At 36.3% G+C, this 24672-nt stretch overlaps 1 protein-coding gene and 1 long non-coding RNA gene across 4 annotated transcripts; both read right to left on the minus strand.

Moving 5' to 3' along the window:
* Window positions 1-4567: 4567 nt before the first annotated feature.
* Window positions 4568-7466, minus strand: LOC145097091 (uncharacterized). 2 transcript variants are annotated; one of them, XM_079034591.1, is made up of 4 exons: window positions 7360-7466; window positions 7161-7235; window positions 5342-5437; window positions 4568-4877 (listed from the first exon to the last, which is right to left on the minus strand). In XM_079034591.1, exons 3-4 carry the CDS (start codon window positions 5433-5435, stop codon window positions 4735-4737), a joined length of 237 nt encoding a protein of 78 aa, XP_078890717.1. In that variant the 5' UTR covers window positions 5436-5437; window positions 7161-7235; window positions 7360-7466; the 3' UTR covers window positions 4568-4734. The 2 variants fall into 2 exon arrangements, with proteins under 2 accessions (XP_078890717.1, XP_078890718.1); XM_079034592.1 differs by lacking the exon at window positions 7360-7466 and adding an exon at window positions 7331-7355.
* A 14842-nt stretch (window positions 7467-22308) lies between these two features.
* On the minus strand, window positions 22309-23911 carry LOC145100626 (uncharacterized). Of its 2 annotated transcripts, none has more exons than XR_013705168.1 (3): window positions 23605-23911; window positions 22683-22886; window positions 22309-22561 (listed from the first exon to the last, which is right to left on the minus strand). It is a non-coding gene; the product is annotated as an uncharacterized LOC145100626 (long non-coding RNA). The 2 variants fall into 2 exon arrangements; XR_013705167.1 differs by having other exon boundaries at window positions 22969-23911.
* Window positions 23912-24672: the final 761 nt, after the last annotated feature.

Below are 24672 nucleotides of genomic sequence, written 5' to 3' on the forward strand. Positions count from 1 at the left end.
TCTTGAATAGATTTTTTGTTCATATATTACCATTAAACTTGTTTGGATTGTTCACATTACATCCGTATGCCTGGTTGGTGTATATAAAATAGTTTAAGCTTTGTTCACCTTTAGTCCCTTAAGTTTTTTTGTCCATATATTAGCATTAAATGTTTTTTGATTGTTCGCATTACATCCTTATGAACTTGTCTGGACAGTTGACATTATATCCTTATGACTTGGCAGCTCTGGTCGTCTTCTATGTTGCTATTGAACCGTTTTCAACTAGCTCATATGCGAGGTGTTTCAGTTTGAGCTCGGACCTAATCAATCTTTCATCTTCTTTAAATTGTCATAACTCATATGTTTGAAGTTGGAATATCATAATCTTTTTCAGCACATAGTTTTTTGTGTCTAGTTCATTTTAGACTATATAAACACATTTTGTTACATGTTGATTGAGTTACGGGTCCCGAAACATAGGGTATCAAATTTGATTTATGTTATTTCAACATTTAATTTACTGTTTGTACTTAATTTTATAAAATATAAAAACCTTATTTCTTTTATATATTGGGTTAATTTTTGTTGGTTGATTTGGTAATATATTATTCATTTGATTCAAATCATTAACTAGTTGTACCGACTGCATAAGCACATGTGTCGATTCCAATCGGGTATTGAACCAAAAATTGGCACCAACTACGAAACTGATATAGTCTAACTGAACCGAGTTCTCATTATTAGTCTTAATTGGTTCCGGTTCCAAACCAGGTTCGGATAGGTTGTTCGTCGTAGTTCCAACTAAGCACCATTGGCTTAGTCGGCCTTTATATGACAACCCACCCAATATCATGCATGCTCATCAAACAATGAGATCGGTCATAAAAAGATCAAATCATTTCTCTAGTGATGTGAATAAACTACGGTAGAAAGGGTTAATGACTTATAAGGGTAACATAGTTTAGGTTTTATTCATATTTGGTATCTTATTTTTTTGTCCATATATTACCATTGAACTTGTTTGAATTGTTCACATTACATCCTTATGACCGACTAAAACCTACACTAACCAATCATAGATATGTAATGTAAACAATCTAAACAAGTTTAATGGTAATATGTGGACAAAAAATAACTTCAATGACTAAACGTGAACACAACCTAAACTATGTTATCATTCTAAGTCATTATCCCATTTCTTAATTCCAAACATTGGTGATTAAGTCATAAAAACAAATTCGTTTGATGGTTAACCTCAATAAACTTCAAACTTTATGGCTTTTAGGGGTGTTCAAATGCGGATATCCGAAAAATTTGGATAGTGGATTTTAGTATCCGAATCCGTATCCAAAATTTGGATACGGATTCAATTAATTCGGATATCCAAAAATTTCATATTTCTTCATTATTTATAATCAACTAAATGTAAAACCTAATTAGTATAAAAATATTAAAATACTAATCAACATAAACACTTGAAAGTTTTTAACACCAAATAAACTTTCTTAAATAATTTTCGTAACATTCTTCATCTTGATTGCAAAAAGGATATTTAGTGATTACTTGGTAAGAATCTTCTTATATCTAATTCTAAAATTTATAAGAGTCCTTAGCTTGTTGCCTTCAAGAAAAACAATAATAAAAAAGCTTTTAGAAGATATCTTTGTTGATTTTATTCACAGTAAAGTTTAGTAATTCTCAAATAACCATGACAATTAAATAATTATACATAGGATTTTCTATTCTAAATGTTAAATACAAGAAGGGAGTTAGAGCATCTCCAATCCACTTTTATTTTCCATTATTTCCTCTATTTCTTCCTCCAAAATAAGGATGAACTTTGAGTTATGGGTTTTAGTCTCTCTTTTTATATCTTTGTATATTTTTAGTTTATTTTTATCTATTAATAATAATTAAATATAATATTTAATACTTAGAATATTTAGTTATTTATTAAATTATATTAATTAATTATAAATACAAAGTTTGTTTTTTGTTTATCAAATTCATATAAAATTTAAATATAATCTTATTCATTTAATATTATTGTAATGAAAAAAAATATAGATTATATATTTGTTAAAACCAAATTAATAGGAGTGTATGATAATTTATATAAGTTGGAAGATTGGAATATATTAAGAATATACTTTTTAAAGGTAAAAATATGTCAAAAAATGAAATAAAGTTGAAGATGAAACACTATTTACCCTATTTTTTGAAAGATTGAAGATGGTCTTATGAACTTATGGGGAATTAAATAGCATAGGATGATAGGAATAGTTGTATTACTACCTATGTTCATATTAAAACTAAATAAAGAAGGTTTATAAACAATCACAACGAACTCTACGAATAAATGGTAGTGTGTATAATTGTATATTATATACTCGAACAATATAAAAAAATTGTAAAAATAAATAAATAAACTTTTTAGATATTATCCAAAATTTTATAAAATAGTTATTTGTATCCCGATCTGAAAACCAGAGATCCAAATTTTCGGATACTTTTAAATGGATTTTTGAATTTTCGGATTCGGGTATTTTTGAACGTCCCTAATGGTTTTTAATTAATTTAAAGTTTCACGCAGTGGTTCTTTAATAAGTAAATAAAAAAATATTCAATGGTTAAACCAAAAGAAATTATTTCATTAGTAAAACCATTAAGGCTAGAGGGAGTGGTTACACTCCTAGGACCCCGTGTTACATCAGTTTTTTGAGTGACACCTCATTTTTCTCTCTTAACACTTAATTCTTAGCATTTTGTAGGGAATGATAACACTCCTAACATTTGGATAAAAAATGTTTTTTTTAATAAAAATTATGAATTTTGTGGGCTTAATTCAGATTTGGGAACAAAAAGAGTCCTAGGGAAATTTGGGAAACTTGTTATTTTCTTTATGTTTTTTAATTAGACTCGAATTCTTTTCCAGCATAAATAGGGCTTCGTTTTCTAATGTTTTGTAATCAACTTTCATTCTCGTTTCTAATAAAAGCTTGGTGAACAAGCAGTTTTCCCAAAAAAACATTTCTTCCCCTGTTTGCGTTTCTTTCTTCCCTGTTTGCTCATCTTCTTCTGTTCCAGACTTAGGGCATGTTTGATTTCAACTTACCGGGTCCGGTCAGCGCTGACTGCTGACTCAGTCAGCAGTCATCTGTTTGATGAATACAAAATATAGCTGATTCGGTCAGCATTAATTAACCTCGGTCAGCCAATCCACTTACCCGGTAAGCAAAAAATAAACTCCTGACTGAAAATAAGAAGCGTACCCTTGCTCGCCTCCAGCTTCCTTCGCTGTTAACCTAGACAAAAGCGACACCTACTGCAGCTGATCGCCTCCATCGCCAACAGCTTCTCCGGCGACGATTACACAGCGCCATCCTTGATCTACACCTCCTGCACCATCTTCTCTACTGCAGGTAACGTTTTCTTGTGTTTTTTTTTTTTTTTTGCTTTTTTTTTATGACTTTACCCAAGTGGAGAAATCTATTGGTTTTGAAAATATAGAATCTTGATTTGATTCCATTGTCTTGTTTCAAATGGTATTGAATGTGCATCTGTTTGTAAATCTATTTTTGGAGCAATGCCACTCTAAAATCCGCTAGAAAATGAAGGAGATAAGTTGTGCACACAACGTGTTTGACAAAATGCCCAAAAGAATGTTACATGCTTATGAGATCAAAATTTATTTGTATGAAATCAAAACTTATGTTGTATGAAATTTGTTAAGATAAGAAAGTGTTATATGCTGTGAATTTTGTTAAGATAAGAAATCAAATTTTGTTAAGATAAGAAAGTGATATATGCTGTGAATTTTGTTAAGATAAGAAATCAAAATTTGTTAAGATAAGAAAGTGATATATGCTGTGAATTTGTTAAAATTTATTTATATGAAATCAAAATTGATGTATGTTTAATTTGAATTTTATATGATAATTTGTGTTTTTAGAATTTTTTTATCCAGCACAAGAGACAACACAAGGGTAATATGGTCATTTTTTCATTCAGTACAACCATTCAGATAAATAATCAAACAGCATAAACTCAGTCAGATATGGACTCAATCAGCATTTCTAACTCAGTCAGCTTCTAACCTAGTCAGCTCTAACCCAGTCAGCAACTATCAAACGACCCCTTACCCGTGTTCAGTTCTTATCTAAACCTTGGTGAATAAGTTTGAATTCACATGTTTGACTTATAAATTTATGTTCGATTTAAAGATGGATCCTTTCAAGTAGCAACCCACCAATCACATTCACCCTCCGTTCAACCTAAGAATCCAGTCTTACCAATAAAAATCCAAACTGCAGTCAATTTTATGAAATTTGACTTTTTTCTCAAAAAAAAAAAGCCATATTCCACTTTGGAACCAATATATAAAAATCCAAACTGCAGTCAATTTTATAAAAATCCAAAAGCAGTTCCTAATGAGCTTGCAACATTTAAACGTTTATTTATGCAACAATTTTTTACCCTTTAATCAATTTATCGAACAAACAAACTACACAACCTCGTTTCAACTAATCAAACACATTACAGTTAAAACATTTGCATATTTTGGCTGTAGAGTGAAGCAATAAAGTAAACAAGCCAATCAAAGATTTATTAAACTTCAAGTTGCAGCATGAAATGCTTGGTTTACAGAGTATTAGCAAAAATATAAAACTCTCATGCACTAAAAATTGTAATGACATAAGAAAGAAAGTTCAAGCAAGCATTTGAGGTAAAAATTGACCAAATTTAGGATTTTTAATCATGGGCCTTGACAATGAAATTTTGGCGGCTGATTGGATTCATCACCACGGGTGGGCCCGCAGTACGAGGCCATGCCTGGAATTTCTTGTCGGTCTCTTCCCACCATCCCTTGTTTGAAACCGTAGATGGAGTGGTACCTATCGTAATTATTTTAAAAATAAATAAATAAATAATGACTGGATGACATGACAAGACAGTACAGGTTGTACTTTGTTTGGGAAAAAAATTACAGTTTTTGTCTTATGGAAAAAATGTGAGATGCGGATTCGATTTTGATCTCTTGTTAGTGCAAAAAGACATGAATTGCCCTTGTTCTATTAATCAAAAATAGCCCTAAAAAGGTTCTCTTGTCATGCCATGTTATGTCTAACATACCGAAAGTAGGAGATTAACTTGAAATTTGAAATTTTATAATAATCATATTATATTTGATAGCGACTATATAAAAACTTTATGACTTTCATAGGACGAAGGGGGTCATAGTTTTAGATTTTTTTTAACTGGACAAGCTTTTCAGGGCTATTTTCAATGATGAGGATAAGGAGGGCATTTACGTCTTTTGGACAGACAAAAGATCGAGGGCGAATACATAATTACATACCTCCGAAAATCTTCTTGTCAGCGATAATATAATCGCATGTGAATGCAAGTACAAATGATCCTACAAGAGCACCAACAATCTTGGTTCCACTCATTTCTTCAAATTTATGCAAAAATAAAATAGAATCAAACATCAGCCACAAAACAGATTTTGATGCTCACAAATTGTGTGCTACAAGTTAACAACATCAAATATATATATATATATATATATATATATATATATATATATATATATATAGGGGAGAGTTCATGCGAAAATGCAAATAATTTGCGAAAACAAGAAAACAAGAAAAACCTATGATATTGTGTCACCTCAACATTATATTTTGGAAAATAATTCATCTAAACTTTGAAATACATGATGATAATCAATGATAGATGAGAAATTGTTTCATATTAGCAAAGTATGATTTTTAATATTTTTTATGAAAACATAAATTTAAAAATGATTAAGGACGTGAAAAAAAATATAATTATCAAAACCGTCTTTAAATTTATATTACCATAACATCATTTAATGTAAACTTACTATCTTTAATTTATTGCTAATAAATTTATTTTTTTATAGTACATGTGTTTGATTTTCATAAGATAAAATCTGTTTTCGCGTTTTCGCAAGATATTTATATTTTCGCATGAACCTACTTCTATATATATATATATATATATATATATATACTTACTTCATGTGTTTATACTCTACAACCTACATTTCCTAACTCCTAAATTTATGGGCTTTAATTTTTTATAAATGAATTGACATTTTCAAAATCTCCATTATTCTGCCTTAGTTGCTAATGCATTGGTTGTAGGGAAAAAGTGCAAGGATGCAAAAAAAAGATTATAAAACACAATTCTTTAATGAAACATACATGAGAAATGAACTACAAATTTGGTTACCCTTATTGGTGATTTATTATGGTTTGAGTAAGAAAAATTTTGTCCCTATTTCCAGGTTTTGGTCCCTCTCTTGTCAAATTTAAAAGCCAAAACGATAAATTTGTGAAAATGATGATTATACCCTTGAATCTATCTTCTTCCTCTTTATTTTGGAACCCTAAAAATTACAACCTCCTTGTCTAAAATATTAAAACAACCTTCTATCCAAAAAAATTTTAAAAATAATAATTTCTAAATCTAAATCTAAAACCGTTTTGATCTAACAAGTAGAAAGGTAAACACCATAGATAGCATTATAGAATTCATAACAAACAAAACAAAATTCCATATCAACTTAGAAAGTCAAAATTAATGCCATCATCACAAAATCCTAGAACATTATAAGTCTTATGAAAAATACATCTGTGATTCCTCAATAAAGTATCAACTGAAGTTCAATTGCCAAATAAAAATGCAAGAAAAATAACACTGTAGCAGTATTATTATTGTAAAACCTCAGAGAAACAAGTTTTTGCAAAAACTTAAAAAACACTGCCTAGTAGTACCCTACTGAGAAAGTAGCACTAAGAAGTAAGTCAATAACAAATTAATACTTCTGGAGGGTGTTGGTTGATTAGGTTAGAACATAGAAATCTGATTACAATGCCCATTTTTAACACCAATCAACAAGAACCGTGGAATCAATTCAACAGTTGTAGACATATAATCTATGTATTAGAAACAAGAATCACCAAACAACATCAAGAATCACCAACAGCATGGTATTATTATAAGTTAAGAATCAATAATCAATATTGAAAATAATCAAGAATTAAGAATCACCAAAAACCATGAAATCAAATTCCATACCGATTGAAATTTACAGAAAAATAGAGTAGCGAGAGAGAGATAGCAGCGAGTTTTACAGAGAGACATACCGATTGGAAGGACGATCGGACAAAGTGACGCTGCCTTGGTATGCTAACCGAATCACCGACGGATCTGCAAAAAATCTGCGAACACAAATGAAATTCATCAGCGAGAACTTTAAACTAACCCTAAAATACAAATTTACTACTATTTCCTAATACAAAGAAGTTCATCATACATATGAGAGAAGGGAGGGAGAAAACGAACCAATCTATGAGAGTTGAAGATCTGGTGATGTTTAGGGTTTCGGTCGCGAAGAAATGGAATAATCGATTATTTGACCATTTGGAGTTTACGAAATTTCCAGATTGGTCCCTCAACTATGGTATTAGTTAAAAGGGGCTTAAACTATGGTATTAGTTAAATTTAGTTAAGCTTAAGAAATGACTTTTTTTTTTTTAACTTATTATCCATATAAGTTAAAATGCATGTATGGATAAATTATTATTTTTATTAAATAACTTATAATGGTCTGAAACCATAAATAAATCATTTTTAATAAGTTACTAACTCTTAACTTATCAAAACTTTTTATAACTTATAGTCGTCCAACATTTCTAGAAAACATTTTTTTGTCATTTTACTATAAGACTAAAATTGGTTGTTCAATTTATAGCGTTTTAACATTAGATAAGCTAATCCAACCATTTAAAAAAACATTTCGTTTTGACACCGTTATAAGCTAATAAGTTATAAGTTTTTTTATGTTAAATAAATCTATAATTTTCCATCCCACATTTTCATTATATAGTTCAATACATATCGATTGAAGGCAAACGGACAACAAGCTGCGCCGCTAGCCTTTTCTGGATAGCAAAACACTCTCTAAATGGCACTTTTAAATAAGCTTAGCTAAACACTCTCTAAATGGCACTAGAAAAATGACTTACAGTCACACCAAAAAAGTGTGACCATATGCGTATAGTGACATGTCACAACTAGGAATTTGAAGCCTTGTAAACATTGAACAATGATAACAAATGTAAACCAACAATGGGAAAGCATGTAAGATGCTTATTCATTAACAACCAAATATCAATCAAACACATCATATATGCACTACAAATAGCCAACAAACTATTGAGAACCAAGAAATCCTTGTTTAAGTCCATTTTGGACTAGGATTTCCTTATTGGGCCCAATGGACCAATAAGCTTCCAATTGGACTATCTTGGGCTTAGAACTCTTGAATGGGCTCTAATTGGACCCACTTTCATTTATTTTAACATTTTGGGCCATATTGGGCCTAGAATGAAATAAAACACCTTAATGGACCTCATTGGGCCATAACTAACCTAATTAGCCCTAATGGACCAAAAAAATCATTTCTTGATTTATTTTGGGCCAATAGTTATCTAAATTAGCTATGATTTGGACTTAGGCATTTAAGGGCCCAATTCCTTCCTTTTTCTCTCCAAATCTCGGCCCAAGCCCAAAAGAAAGGGAAGAGTTGACTTCTTGCATACCACATCGTTTTTGTATGGGGGATAACTAAGCATTACACTACAAACATCCATGCACTTCTCATCTTTCCATGCAATCTCACTCTCTCCTCTCCTCTCTCTTTTGTTCTCGGCCGACAACACAAAGAAACACACACACCTCACCAAAAATTCTCTCTAAATCACTTAAGACACCTCTCTTCTTCTTCATCCAAAAATCTCGAGTTTTGCTTGTGATTCAAGAGGTTTTCATCAAGTGGTTCACATCTTTGGTAAGTTATCTCTTTGATTCATAACATATCTCCTTCATTTTACCAACAATCTTCCTTATCTCATACAACACTTGTGATCTTGCACCTTAGAAACATCTAAGTTCGAGATCCTCCAAGAAAGGTTGCTAGGATTGAATTCTTCTTCATCTTTTCTTTCCAAAACCGAAACCACACTCAAGGTGAGTTTCATACCCACTTGTGATCTTGCACCTTAGAAACATCTAAGTTTGAGATCCTCCAAGAAAGGTTGCTAACTTAAAATGTAAATTTTTAACCTAATGGGCTAATTTTGGGCTTTTCGGCCAAATAAGCCCCAAAATGCAAAATTTTACAAGTTGAGGGTCTGGAAATGAAATTTTCTGTAAAACAGGGAGTAATTAGCATAATAAAATGTTTATAAGGTTCAAAAATGCTTTTCATTATCAAAAAGGACTAAAAATGCAAACTTTCTAGATTTTGTGCCAAAATTGTAAAAGTTGTGAAAAATGGGTCCTTAACCGAGAACCACTATTCTAGAGGGGCTGAACTGTCAACTAAATAAACTTTGGGGTAAAATCGTGTTTTCATCAAATAAATCATACAAAAGTGTCAAGAAAAGTGTTTTAAGGACTAAAAATGAAATTCTTTTATATAAAAGGACCAAAAGTGTTATTTTTATAAAAGGATGAGTAATTAAAAAAGGGTCAAACTCTACTTACAAACAATCAAATTAAGATACAAGATCCGCGAATTACCGACGAAAATGGAAAACAAATACACTCTCAACAATACATATCGTTACCAAACGAATTGATTCGGTCTCGAATCAATAACAATACAAAATCGTTAAACCAAAATAATCCGTTAATCACGCGATAACTATAATAAGTCAACATACAAACTTTGGGCTTGAAAGTTTCAAATCTTGCTTGTTGGGCCTTGCTAGCCCATCAACATGATCTTTGGGCCCAAAGGGTTTATGCTTACGTGATATTGGGCCTTTTATGACCCAATTCCACGTAAAAGGACTTTCAATAGCTATAATGTGTTATTGGGCCCTAATGGCCCATTAGTACTGCTAGTGAGGTCGAGAAGTCAAATGCGAGTTGAGCCAAGTGTCTTTCGCATTCCCGATAGCCTTGAATAACTCCTGGTAATAAAGGGGGCTTCGTACCCTCCTTTCTCCTCGGTTGTTGGGCTATGAGAAAACAAAGTAAACAGATTTAGGACGATAAACAATAGTAATCAGGGTGGGTGGATTAAGTGAGTAGTAACGACCGACGCCTTCAAGGATCGTTCGTAATCTGTAGTTATAAACTAGTCATTTTCCTAATGCGCGATTATAACAACTCACAAACCCTAATTAATCCAACGCCACCCGGGTAATCAAAAACAATTGACATATCGGTATAACAATAAACAAGTCATGTATTTTACGTATTGGGAAAACATCGGGTTTTCCTGGGAAGTTCAACATTTTCACTTGTGTGACGTATACAAAGTTCAACAACTATACATGTTTTAAAAATCAACAAACATATTTACGGATCTTCACACTTTTTTTTTAAACAAATACTCTTTTCAGAAAATATCGGATTTTATGGGTTTACAAACTACACCAAACCATTTTACTACAACATTTCTTATGAACTCACCAACATTTCATTTGTTGACGTTTTTTCAAAATAACTTGTATTCTCATGTAACAGGTAAGCCGAAGAATAAGTATCAAGTTATGTCATGGTGTTTTGCTTAGATTATCTATCGAACGGTTTATGTTATGAAATTGTAATGACTAAAACAATGTAATGGATGTAAACGATATCAGTTGTATTATTTCAATGCATGGTGATGAATGATGTTATGATTCATGTATAATCATTGTGATGGTATTCAATTTAAGTCACAAGAGCCCTCGGACGTTTCCGCTGTCTGGTTCGGGGGTGTGACAGGTTGGTATCAGAGCTTTGTTTATAGTGAACTAGCATATCTAACCACACATTGATATGAAACTATAAACCAAAAAGAGGGACTAACACAACTCTGAACAAAACAAGTAAAGCATAACAATAAAAACACCCTTGCTTGTATTAGGAAAAAAGAACATAATACTGAACCAAACAAGATAATGCTAGTATCTCGGTTAAGCCAAGACTGTTCTTAGTCGTATCAAGGAGTGGATGTAGCCTGATCAACTACATTCCCTCCAAGGTACAACTATCACATGTCCTGAGGAAAACGGGATAGCTAGGGAACCTAAAAACATACCCCTTTATCCCCAAGAAGAGAACACCAATTCAATATATTTAACAACTAAAGCGGCATAGGTATGATATTAGCATAATTATACACTCTCGCAGACAACATGGTTGGTTTTCACCACCCCGGGGATCCTTATTTCCCAGACCATGGGAATAACGGATGGTTGGACGAAGAGCCTGAAAAAGAGCCCGAGGAAGACCCCGAGGAAGACCCCGAGGAAGAATCTGACGGGGAACCGGAGGCAGAAGTCGAGGGCGAACCTGCCGAACCAGTAGAAGACCAGGAGGAGGAAGAAGATGAAGGAAGCCTCGAGGAGGAACCCATCGACAACAAAGGGGTTGATTCGGACGCGGAGTCCGAAGTCATCAACCCCCCTTATCCGATTAGGGTGCCCGCTTACCGGGTAGGCCCCACTGGTCCTACACCCCCTGGGGTATTGATCTTTGGAGATGGAGCAGGCAGCATGGACAACGACCCCCATTCGGCATGTCACGTGAGTTCTTTGACCTGAGGGATGGAGGACCGGCCGATCGAGCCCTTCCAGTCATGGTGAGACGATTACAGAACACAGACGACCTAGCTCAGAGTACCGCTGACCAGGTACATCAGATATGGACTAGGGTCGAGCGTGCAGAGCAGGAGACACGAGACGTCCTTTGAGAGTTCCACATGAGGCAGGTGAGGTAGGAGTCCCGACTCCAGGACACAGAACGACAGGTGGCTCGTCTTCAGGGAGCATCCACTTCCTCAGCACCACCCCCGGTCACATCTCACCGCGATTAGGATTAGCCGTATCAGTTTTTAGTACTATGTCATTAGGATCTATGCTATGTACCCCGACTCTATGTTTAAGTGACTACACTACTCATAGCCGTTATGCTGTCAGACTAGTACCGCTGATGTATGCTTTTTTGAGCAAATTTTTCATGTATCAAAGTGCGGGTAATAGTAATGAAAGATTTTACATGTTTTACTGTGACGTTATAATCTGCTATGTGCTACGTATCCATGATTGTATGCTAAATTGTGGAATTACTTAAGTTTATGCCACACACCTAGTTTATAGGATCACAACCTCACAAAAACCACAGACACTCAACATCTTTCCGTTCCATGACAGAAAGATGTCTCAACGACCCACTCGCGGAAACCCTGGGCCAACCCCACCCGAAGTCGACTCAGCTGCATTCCAAGCAGCTGTATCTGCTGTGGTCACCGCAACGAAGGCACAAATTCATCAAAGGAACAATGGAGGAGTCAACGGACAAGGGGCCGGTAGTTCGAACAACAGGATGAATCAAGGACCCACCAAAACATGTTCCTACAAAGACTTCACCAACGCCAAACCACGAACCTTTAACGACACTGGAGGAATGATCACCCTAAAACGATGGATCGAGAAGGTGGAATCGGTATTCGAGATATGCAATTGCCCTAAGGAGATGAAGGTGAAGTTTGCCGCATGCACTTTCTTTAACCAAACGCTCACTTGGTGGAACGGACACGTGGAAGCCATGGCACTCCCCGTAACCAATTCCATGCCATGGACAGAGATGAAAGAAATGTTGATGGCCGAGTATTACCCTCGAGGTGAAATTCAGAAAATGGAACAAGAGTTGTGGAATCTCACTATCCGAAACGCTGATATAGATGCATACATATCAAGGTTTAGCGAACTGTCTCTGCTGTGCCCTGGCATGATTACCTCAGAAGGTAAGAAGATCGAGCGATTCATCTGGGGACTAACCTCCCCAATCCAAGGAAACATGATAGCTGCAAATCCTGAAACTTTCGACAGTGCCAAGAGATTGGCCAAGAAGTTGTATGACCACAACAACAAGAAAGGTGAGAAGCCAGTGGAGACTGAAGTTAAGAAGGAAAATGATAGCAAGAAGGGGAAGAACAACAAGAGGAAGGGACGTCAAGGCACCGAATCGTCCAAGAAGCAGCAAACAGTGGCAGTTAATGCTGCGACCACTCAAGTTCCATCCACACCACATGCTCCAGCCTCAGCTGCCCCAAGTACTCCTAGACCTTATTCCGGTAATCTTCCTAAGTGCAAGAAGTGAGGTGTCCATCACAATGGAGAATGCAGAAAGATGCAGTGCACCGGTTGCAATCGGAAGGGGCACACGACAATGTATTACAGGACCTACCCTCCTCAGAACCAACAACAGGGAAACAACAACAACAACACCAACAATGGCGGCAACAATGCAGGACCTAGCCACACCTGCTATGGATGTGGAAGGACTGGGCATTTCCGTCGAAACTGCCTCCAACAACAACAATCCCAGAAATGGAGGAACAGGAAGGGTGCTAACCATGGGTCAGGGAGAAGCGATTCAGGATCCCGTTGTCGTTACCGGTACGTTCCTCCTAAACCACACTTATGCATGCATCCTATTTGATACCGGAGCAGAGCGAAGTTTTGTGAGCAATAAGTTTAAACATTTGTTAAAACAACAATCCCAGAAGCTCAATGAAACCTTTACGGTGGAAATGGCCAATGGGAAAACCGAATCCACTGGGGAAGTCTACATCGGATGTACCCTAACTCTAAATCAACACGTCTTCCGAATAGACTTAATGCCTGTTTCCATTAGGAGTTTTGATGTGATTATTGGCATGGACTGGTTAAGCCCCACCATGCTGAAATTATGTGTCACGAGAAGGCTGTTCGCCTTCACCTTCCAAATCATGAAACCCTAGTTATTTACGGAGACAAACCTAGCACGAACCTTCGTCTCATCTCGTGCGTCCAGGCACAGAAGCATCTGTGAAAGAACGATTTGACGTTCCTGGCGCATATTGTGGATAAAACCAAGGAAGAGGTTAACGTTGGAGACATTCATGTAGCACGTGAATTCCCATACATATTTCCTGAAGATCTTCCTGGAGTACCCCCAGAGAGACAAGTTGAATTCCGAATTGATCTTGTTCTAGGAGCTACTCCCATCGCTAAATCGCCTTACCGATTAGCTCCTGCTGAGATGCAGGAATTGTCCAGCCAACTCAGTGAACTCCTGGGCAAAGGTTTCATCCGACCCAACTTCTCGCCATGGGGAGCTCCAGTCCTCTTTGTCAAGAAGAAAGACAGATATTTTAGGATGTGCATTGATTACAGAGAGCTGAATAAGCTCACTGTCAAAAATCGCTATCCACTCCCACAAATCGACGATCTATTTGACCAGCTCCAAGGAGTCAGTTACTTCTCTAAGATAGATCTACGATCTAGGTACCATCAACTCAAGGTCCGGGAAGAGGATATTCCCAAAACCGCTTTCCGAACTCGTTACGGACATTATGAATTTGTCATAATGCCCTTCGGTCTAACGAATGCCCCTGCCGCATTCATGGACCTAATGAATCGAATATGCCGACCATTCCTCAACAACTTTGTTATTGTATTCATTGACGACATTCTAGTTTGTTCTCGAAGCGAAGAGGAGCATGGCCAACATCTCCGACAAATCGTGGAAACCCTGCGAACTGAGAAGCTATACGCAAAACTCTCCAAGTGTGAGTTATGGTTCCGTAGTGTGAACTTTTTGGGTCATGTTGTTAGTCAGGAAGGAATACATGTGGATCCTTCTAAGGTCAAAGCCATCGAAGGATGGGCAGTTCCGACAACACCCACAGAAATTCGCCAGTTCTTAGGACTTTCTAAGATCGCCAAGCCACTTACCTCGCTTACACAAAAGGGCGTACCATTCGAATGGATGGACAAACAAGAAGTTGCATTCTGAACTCTGAAGCGAGCACTCTGCAGTGCCCCGGTACTATCACTACCAGAGGGAACGGAAGATTTTGTAGTCTACTGTGACGCTTCAAACCAGGGATTAGGTTGCGTTCTCATATAGCGTGGAAAGGTGATAGCTTACACGTCCCGACAACTCAAGACATATGAAGTGAATTACACAACCCACGATCTAGAGTTGGGAGCAGTGGTCTTCGCCCTAAAGATTTGAAGGCATTAACTTTATGGTACGAAGTACACCATCTTCACGGACCACAAGAGTCTTCAGCATATCTTGAATCAAAAAGAGCTGAATATGAGGCAACAAAGATGGGTTGAACTATTAAACGATTATGAGTGTGAAATCAAGTACCACCCAGGCAAGGCTAATGTGGTAGCTGATGCCTTGAGCCGGAAAGAGTACTCTAATCGTCGCGTGAAAACTCTCTCAATAACCATCCAATCTCACCTAACCACTCAGATCAGGGCAGCCCAGTCAGACGCCATGAAGGTAGAAAACAAAACAAGCGAAGCGTTGCGCAGAATGGAGAAGAATCAAGAGGTGAAAGAAGGCGGAGTATACTATTTCATGAACCGTATTTGGGTCCCTAAATTTGGAGGATTTAGGGAGGTAGTCATGAGTGAAGCTCACAAGACGCGATACTCCATCCATCCGGGTTAGGACAAAATGTACTTGGATATTAAGCAACATTATTGGTGGCCTAACATGAAGGCAGAAATTGCCACCTATGTCAGCAAATGCCTTACTTGCGCCAAGGTAAATGTGGAATACCAGAAGCCCTCGGAGTTATTACAGCAACCAGTAATTCCCGAGTGGAAATGGGAAGGGATTTCTATGGACTTTGTGACCAAGCTACCCAAGACGTCAGATGGATTGGACACTATATGGGTAATAATTGACCGACTGACGAAATCCACTCATTGCCTGCCAATAAAAGAATCCTACAAGATGGAGAGGCTGACAAGAATATACATTCGAGAAATCGTGAGGCTTCACAGAGTACCTATGTCTATCATCTCGAATAGAGATAGTAGGTTCACTTCATGTTTTTGGCAATCACTTCAGAAAGCACTGGGAACCCATCTCGACATGAGCATTGCTTATCACCCACAAACGGATGGTCAAATCGAACGAACCATTCAGACGCTCGAAGACATGCTTCGCGCATGCGTGATAAACTTTGGGAAGTCCTGGGATACCCACTTACCCTTAGTTGAATTCTCGTATAACAACAGTTACCATTCGAGCATCAAAGTCGCTCCTTTCGAAGTGCTATATGGACGTAAGTGTAGATCGCCGTTGTGTTGGGCTGAGGTGGGCGACACCCAGATAGCGAGGGAACTAGCATCAGACAAGACGTTAACGGGACCGGAGATCATACGTGAAACCACAGAAAAGATAGTTCAAATCAGAGCTCGACTACAAGCATCGCGCGACCGAAAAAAGAGCTACGCTGATAGATGGCGAAAGCCCTTAGAGTTTCAGGTCGGGGATCGAGTGTTGTTAAAAGTTTCGCCCTGGAAAGGGGTCATTTGTTTTGGAAAATGGAGAAAACAGAACCCACAATACATTGGACCTTTCAAGATTTTTGCCCGAATTGGTCCAGTGGCGTACCGACTGCAGCTACCCGCTGAGCTCAGCAGTGTTCACCCCGTGTTCCATGTTTCCAATCTAAAGAAGTGCCTATCCGATGAAACTCTCGTCATTCCCCTTGACGAAATTGAAATCAACGAGAATCTCCTGCTCGTTGAGGAACCAGTCGAAATCATGGACAGGGAGGTGAAGCGTACTAAGCAAAGTCGCATCCCGATCATGAAAGTACGGTGGAACGCGAAGCGTGAGCCAGAATTCACGTGGGAATGCGAAGATCAAATGAAGCAAAAGTACCCTCATCTATTCTAGCATTCTCAAATCTAGCTTTCAAAAGAATTTCGGGACGAAATTCCCTCTAACGGGGGGATAATGTCACAACTAGGAATTTGAAGCCTTGTAAACATTGAACAATGATAACAAATGTAAACCAACAATGGGAAAGCATGTAAGATGCTTATTCATTAACAACCAAATCTCAATCAAACACATCATATATGCACTACAAATAGCCAACAAACTATTGAGAACCAAGAAATCCTTGTTTAAGTCCATTTTGGACTAGGATTTCCTTATTGGGCCCAATGGACCAATAAGCTTCCAATTGGACTATCTTGGGCTTAGAACTCTTGAATGAGCTCTAATTGGACCCACTTTCATTTATTTTAACATTTTGGGCCATATTGGGCCTAGAATGAAATAAAACACCTTAATGGACCTCATTGGGCCATAACTAACCTAATTAGCCCTAATGGACCATAAAAATCATTTCTTGATTTATTTTGGGCCAATAGTTATCTAAATTAGCTATGATTTGGACTTAGGCATTTAAGGGCCCAATTCCTTCCTTTTTCTCTCCAAATCTCGGCCCAAGCCCAAAAGAAAGGGAAGAGTTGACTTCTTGCATGCCACATCATTTTTGTATGGGGGATAACTAAGCATTACACTTCAAACATCCATGCACTTCTCATCTTTCCATGCAATCACATTCTCTCCTCTCCTCTCTCTTTTGTTCTCGGCCGACAACACAAAGAAACACACACACCTCACCAAAAATTCTCTCTAAATCACTTAAGACACCTCTCTTCCTCTTCATCCAAAAATCTTGAGTTTTGCTTGTGATTCAAGAGGTTTTCATCAAGTGGTTCACATCTTTGGTAAGTTATCTCTTTGATTCATAACATATCTCCTTCATTTTACCAACAATCTTCCTTATCTAATACAACACTTGTGATCTTGCACCTTAGAAACATCTAAGTTCGAGATCCTCCAAGAAAGGTTGCTAGGATCAAAAAGTGTTTCATACCCCCTTCTTTTCGGTTTTTATGAGTTTTATGGGGGAGAATACAAGAAAATGTGTTGATCTATGTGTAAATGTATGCTATGTGTGATTTGATGCATGTATGTGTGTGATATCATGTGTTTTGTGATGAATATGTTATCAAAAAGTGTGTAATAACCGAGATCTAAGACATGAGAAAGGAAATAAACATAACTTAAGCTATTTTCCACTAATCAATTCAAGAAAAATAGTTTATAAGGTTAGGATAAACATACTTGAACATAAAACCCATTTTTGGGCTTAAATTGTCAAAAATACAAACTTGGGGTAAAAATCAACAAGTCACGGTTCTTGAAGGGTAAGAGGGTCCAAAACAGTTTCTATAAATATTTTCCTGATTTTTAGAAATTTCTAAGGACTTAAAATGTAAAATTTTAACCTAATGGGCTAATTTTGGGCTTTTCGGCCCAATAAGCCCCAAAATGCGAAATTTACAAGTTGAGGGGCTGGAAATGAAATTTTCTGTAAAACAGGGAGTAATTAGCATAATAAAATGTTTATAAGGTTCAAAAATGCTTTTCATTATCAAAAAGGACTAAAAATGCAAACTTTCTAGATTTTGTGCCAAAATTGTAAAAGTTGTGAAAAATGGGTCCTTAATCGAGAACCACTATTCTAGAGGGGCTGAAACTGTCAACTAAATAAACTTTGGGGTCAAAATCATGTTTTCATCAAATAAATCAAACAAAAGTGTCAAGAAAAGTGTTTTAAGGACTAAAAATGAAATTCTTTTATATAAAAGGACCAAAAGTGTTATTTTTATAAAAGGATGAGTAATTAAAAAAGAGCCAAACTCTACTTACAAACAATTAAATTAAGATACAAGATCTGCGAATTACCGACGAAAATGGAAAACAAATACACTCTCAACAATACATATCGTTACCAAACGAATTGATTCGGTCTCGAATCAATAACAATACAAAATCGTTGAACCAAAATAATCCGTTAATCACGCAATAACTATAATAAGTCAACATACAAACTTTGGGCTTGAAAGTTTCAAATCTTGCTTGTTGGGCCTTGCTAGCCCATCAACATGATCTTTGGGCCCAAAGGGTTTATGCTTACGTGATATTGGGCCTTTTATGACCCAATTCTACGTAAAAGGACTTTCAATAGCTATAATGTGTTATTGGGCCCTAATGGCCCATTAGTACTGCTAGTGAGGTCGAGAAGTCAAATGCGAGTTGAGCCAAGTGTCTTTCGCATTCCCGATAGCCTTGAATAACTCCTGGTAATAAAGGGGGCTTCGTACCCTCCTTTCTCCTCGGTTGTTGGGCTATGAGAAAACAAAGTAAACAGATTTAGGACGATAAACAATAGTAATCAGGGTGGGTGGATTAAGTGAGTAGTAACGACCGACGCCTTCAAGGATCGTTCGTAATCTGTAGTTATAAACTAGTCATTTTCCTAATGCGCGATTATAACAACTCACAAACCCTAATTAATCCAACGCCACCCGGGTAATCAAAAACAATTGACATATCGGTATAACAATAAACAAGTCATGTATTTTACGTATTGGGAAAACATCGGGTTTTCCTGGGAAGTTCAACATTTTCACTTGTGTGACGTATACAAAGTTCAACAACTATACATGTTTTAAAAATCAACAAACATATTTACGGATCTTCACACTTTTTTTTAAACAAATACTATTTTCAGAAAATATCGGATTTTATGGGTTTACAAACTACACCAAACCATTTTACTACAACATTTCTTATGAACTCACCAACATTTCATTTGTTGACGTTTTTTCAAAATAACTTGTATTCTCATGTAACAGGTAAGCCGAAGAATAAGTATCAAGTTATGTCATGGTGTTTTGCTTAGATATCTATCGAACGGTTTATGTTATGAAATTGTAATGACTAAAACAATGTAATGGATGTAAACGATATCAGTTGTATTATTTCAATGCATGGCGATGAATGATGTTATGATTCATGTATAATCATTGTGATGGTATTCAATTTAACTCACAAGAGCCCTCGGACGTTTCCGCCGTCTGGTTCGGGGGTGTGACAGGTTGGTATCAGAGCTTTGTTTATAGTGAACTAGCATATCTAACCACACATTGATATGCAACTATAAACCAAAAAGAGGGACTAACACAACTCTGAACAAAACAAGTAAAGCATAACAATAAAAACACCCTTGCTTGTATTAGGAAAAAAGAACATAATACCGAACCAAACAAGATAATGCTAGTATCTCGGTTAAGCCAAGACTGTTCTTAGTTGTATCAAGGAGTGGATGTAGCCTGATCAACTACATTCCCTCCAAGGTACAACTATCACATGTCCTGAGGAAAACGGGATAGCTAGGGAACCTAAAAACATACCCCTTTATCCCCAAGAAGAGAACACCAATTCAATATATTTAACAACTAAAGCGGCATAGGTATGATATTAGCATAATTATACACTCTCGCAGACAACATGGCTGGTTTTCACCACCCCGGGGATCCTTATTTCCCAGACCATGGGAATAACGGATGGTTGGAAAAAGAGCCTGAAAAAGAGCCCGAGGAAGACCCCGAGGAAGAATCTGACGGGGAACCGGAGGCAGAAGTCGAGGGCGAACCTGCCGAACCAGTAGAAGACCAGGAGGAGGAAGAAGATGAAGGAAGCCTCGAGGAGGAACCCATCGACAACAAAGGGGTTGATTCGGACGCGGAGTCCGAAGTCATCAACCCCCCTTATCCGATTAGGGTGCCCGCTTACCGGGTAGGCCCCACTGGTCCTACACCCCATGGGGTATTGATCTTTGGAGATGGAGCAGGCAGCATGGACAACGACCCCCATTCGGCATGTCACGTGAGTTCTTTGACCTGAGGGATGGAGGACCGGCCGATCGAGCCCTTCCAGTTATGGTGAGACGATTACGGAACACAGACGACCTAGCTTAGAGTACCGCTGACCAGGTACGTCAGATATGGACTAGGGTCGAGCGTGCAGAGCAGGAGACACGAGACGTCCTTTGAGAGTTCCACATGAGGCAGGTGAGGTGGGAGTCCCGACTCCAGGACGCAGAACGACAGGTGGCTCGTCTTCAGGGAGCATCCACTTCCTTAGCACCACCCCCGGTCACATCTCACTGCGATTAGGATTAGCCGTATCAGTTTTTAGTACTATGTCATTAGGATCTATGCTATGTACCCCGACTCTATGTTTAAGTGACTACACTACTCATAGCCGTTATGCTGTCAGACTAGTACCGCTGATGTATGCTCTTTCGAGCAAAATTTTCATGTATCAAAGTGCGGGTAATAGTAATGAAAGATTTTACATGTTTTACTGTGACGTTATAATCTGCTATGTGCTACGTATCCATGATTGTATGTTAAATTGTGGAATTACTTAAGTTTATGCCACACACCTAGTTTATAGGATCACAGCCTCACAAAAACCACAGACATGTGGCCGTATTATATTAGAACATGTGGCCGTATTATAAAAATGTGGCAATTGGGTAGGGAATTTTGTTCCGAAAATCAATCATTTTATCCAATATTGTGGCGTTAAACCATCTTTAGATACGTTTATTTAGTAATTGTAATAACTGTATATCATCAAATGACGACATACATGTTGTTTCAATGTGACTTTTTGCTATTAAATTGTCACACTATTTAAAGTTTATTAAGACTATTGGGTATCTTTTTCATACATGCAATTACAGTAAATCTGACCATGTTCACTAAATGGCCACATGTAATTAATTTCATAAGTGGCGATTTTCTAATAATTAGTCACAAAAACAATCTTTTATTGTGACTATTGTTTATCGTATAGAGACACAAAATTAAGTTAAACATGATCATAAGTATTATAAAGGCATATATTTTATTAAAATTACAGATTTAATATTAGCTTACAGCCATATTTGTATTATTTATCATGATCGATGCTATCATTCAGACATATAAATAGTCGTAACCATGACTATTTTATATCCTTTCGACATAGAAAATCAATTAAAAATAACCGTAATTTATCGTTAGACACAATAGTGTTTGTAATTGTGACTAATATTCACTTTATGACCATAAGAATTTGTTTTAAATATAACCGTTTTTATCATTTAGACATTAAAAAATTATTGAGTATGACTATTGTTTTTATTATAGTCACATACATATACTTAAACCATAGGTGCACGTCTCTTATTGTCACATAAAAATTTTATAATTGCGACTATTGTAGAACTTGTAGTCACATGGATGTAATAATGCATGACACATTGTTATGATTTTGACACACAAGTATTGCTTAATCGTAACAATACATAAAACATTAGTCACGTGATTATTTAATAAAGTGAGTTGTGATATCTTTTTAACACACCAAAATTTTCAATGTTGAAATGTTTTTTTTTATTATGATATGACTAATATCTATCTAAAGCCACATGAAATTTCTGTAATTGCAGTTGTATGTAACATTTGGTCACAAGTTTGAATGAACATCGACAATTATAAAAATGATAAAACCCAAAAACATAATATTATTAAGAATAATATAAGAAAACTCATACATAAGTTTGCAATTTAAATAGTAAAGACGAAAACTTGTAATCAAGACATATCTATAAACCTTGCAAATGGAATTAATATATTGTAACCTAAATTAAGAACCATATCTTCGACAGTTTTGGCTTGTCCATTTAGCACGTTGTCTGCTTGATCGTTCCATCTAGCTGCTTCTTAGAAATGTGAAGTTTGGTGCTTTGATTGGATGTTGGATTTGGTACCTATCGTAACCTTATAAATGTAAGTAGAATGCTCATATATACAGCTAAATGAAAGTACATTGCTATTAGTTGCATTTAGCTCATTTAAATGCTAAATAGAAAAAGATGGATTTGAATTCACCTGCTATGCTTTAAGGTTGAAGCTATTCCAAGAAGTTCTACAACACTAATTGTTCAACCCATTAAGCCAATATATCTGACATCATTTTGAAAAGTTTGATGACAACAACAACAACATTATCAGTTTTACATTTGGTCTTTGCTGTAATCACATCTTTCATTGGTGAACTGTATTTGTAGGTAGAAAATGTTTGGTACCTAGAAACTGCATTTCAAGATCCAACATTACATTACAGACTCGAATTATTTGATTTCTGATTTTCTATCTAACAATATTAAATAGTTACCATCCAATTTCGGTAGCTTATCAAATGACAACATCTATTCAAGAACTAATGGAAGATGATGAATGTAATCCCAATGCACTGACCACACCATCCCCTTTTTTCCACCTTCTTGTCTATGTAAAAATAATCAGGGTACTTGAGAGATAGGAGCCAAAAATTGAAAAACAAGAACAAGGCCCCTATTACCTTAAACAGAAAGTAAATGGCATGTGTACAAATACGTAGCATTTTTAACATGAAGTTCAACAAGTATCAAATTCCCATCATAAATATAGAGAGATATAACTTTAATTTACAAGAGGTAAGGGTGAACCAATCACCTGAGATTAAAAGGGGCAAAAAGATGGGTAGAAGAGAGGCAAGGCTCTGAAGAGACAAAATCACGGATTAGGTTAGAGGGAAAAGAGGGGCGAGATTGTCATTGTTGCTTTTCTTTTATCTGTATTCGACAATGGGGTGTGTAGCAAGACTGAGATGAGAATTTTCGCATGAGCCGAGATAGACAATCTCGTGATTGTATTTGCGAAACTAGTGATGATGCTCATTCTATTAGAATATCTAGCAGTACTACCAAACAGATTAAGATTCAACTTAAAAAAGGTTTATCAGGTTATTTTTGAATGGACAAGAACTAACCTGGAAGATGACGAGGTTTGACGTCGGAGGATTCCAGAGGATTAGAGGATGTCGCATGAGAAGGAACGCCAACAGGGTATATCCAGAAGAGCATAAGCCGTCGGAGGTTCGATGCGACCTTGTACTGACGACGGTGAGCGACGTGAAATTAAGAATGTGATTCAGATGGATGGTGAGCGACGACAAAAAAACGACCAGAAGAAACGGAAAGCTCAAATCGAGTGATGCGATATTGGTGATGGTGGTGGCGGCCGAAACAGAAGACGAATAGTACTGGGTGGTTGGCGGGCATTAGGGTTAGAGAGATTTGATCCCATTTCAGAAAGGTCGTGTGAAGTGAGGTCAATAAAACTAGGTCATTTGAAATTTTGGGTGTGGGAAATTCAAATATTTTAGATTTTGTGGAAAATTCAAATATTTTAGATATGTGGATGGAATACCCAAATTTATATATCTTAAATTTATAAAAAAAAATATTTAACTTTTTAATAAATACTTTTTGTTAATTATATTATTTTATTTTATAATACACGTTATTATTTATTTATTATCAACTTAAAATTAATATTTGTTAATGTAATCATAATTTAAAAATGTTTGTATTTATCAATATTTATAAAATTTTGATGACAATATAAATATTTTTATTTTGGTATTAGATTTCTGATGCATTTTTAATATAGTAACATAACATATATAAAAAAATTCCGCGTTGACCTGGCAGCTCGACCCCAGCCAGGGGCTCTGCCCCCGAACCCCCGTTCATTCAGGGACTTCATCCTAAATAGCATTGTACTTTCAACTAAGACAATTTTAAATAAATGTCCACTCCACATCATCTAACTTGTTCAATATTTATCAAGGTGACATTCATCAATAAATTAATTATATTACACTTAGATAATGTTAGTGATGTAAAATCACCAACAAGGTACAGTGAGAGTTGGTAGGCATGGGAGTGTGAGTGTAGATATGGATATTGTCATGTCATGTCCTCGATAAAAATAAATAAATTGTGTCATGTTGTGTTAGTAAAAAACACAAACAATCACCTGACTTGTCACCCTA

Source organism: Lactuca serriola, chromosome 4 (genome assembly GCF_051521515.1).
Source record: "Lactuca serriola cultivar US96UC23 chromosome 4, Lser_US96UC23_V15, whole genome shotgun sequence".
In the NCBI taxonomy this organism is placed as follows: Eukaryota; Viridiplantae; Streptophyta; class Magnoliopsida; order Asterales; family Asteraceae; genus Lactuca; species Lactuca serriola.

Bases quoted from the DNA above. Each gene is read 5' to 3' on its own strand.
- LOC145097091 (XM_079034591.1), bottom strand. From the start codon at position 5,435: ATGAGTGGAACCAAGATTGTTGGTGCTCTTGTAGGATCATTTGTACTT. The intron at 4,878-5,341 runs GTATGTAATTAT...TAATTACGATAG, and splicing joins TGACAAGAAGATTTTCGGAG to GTACCACTCCATCTACGGTT.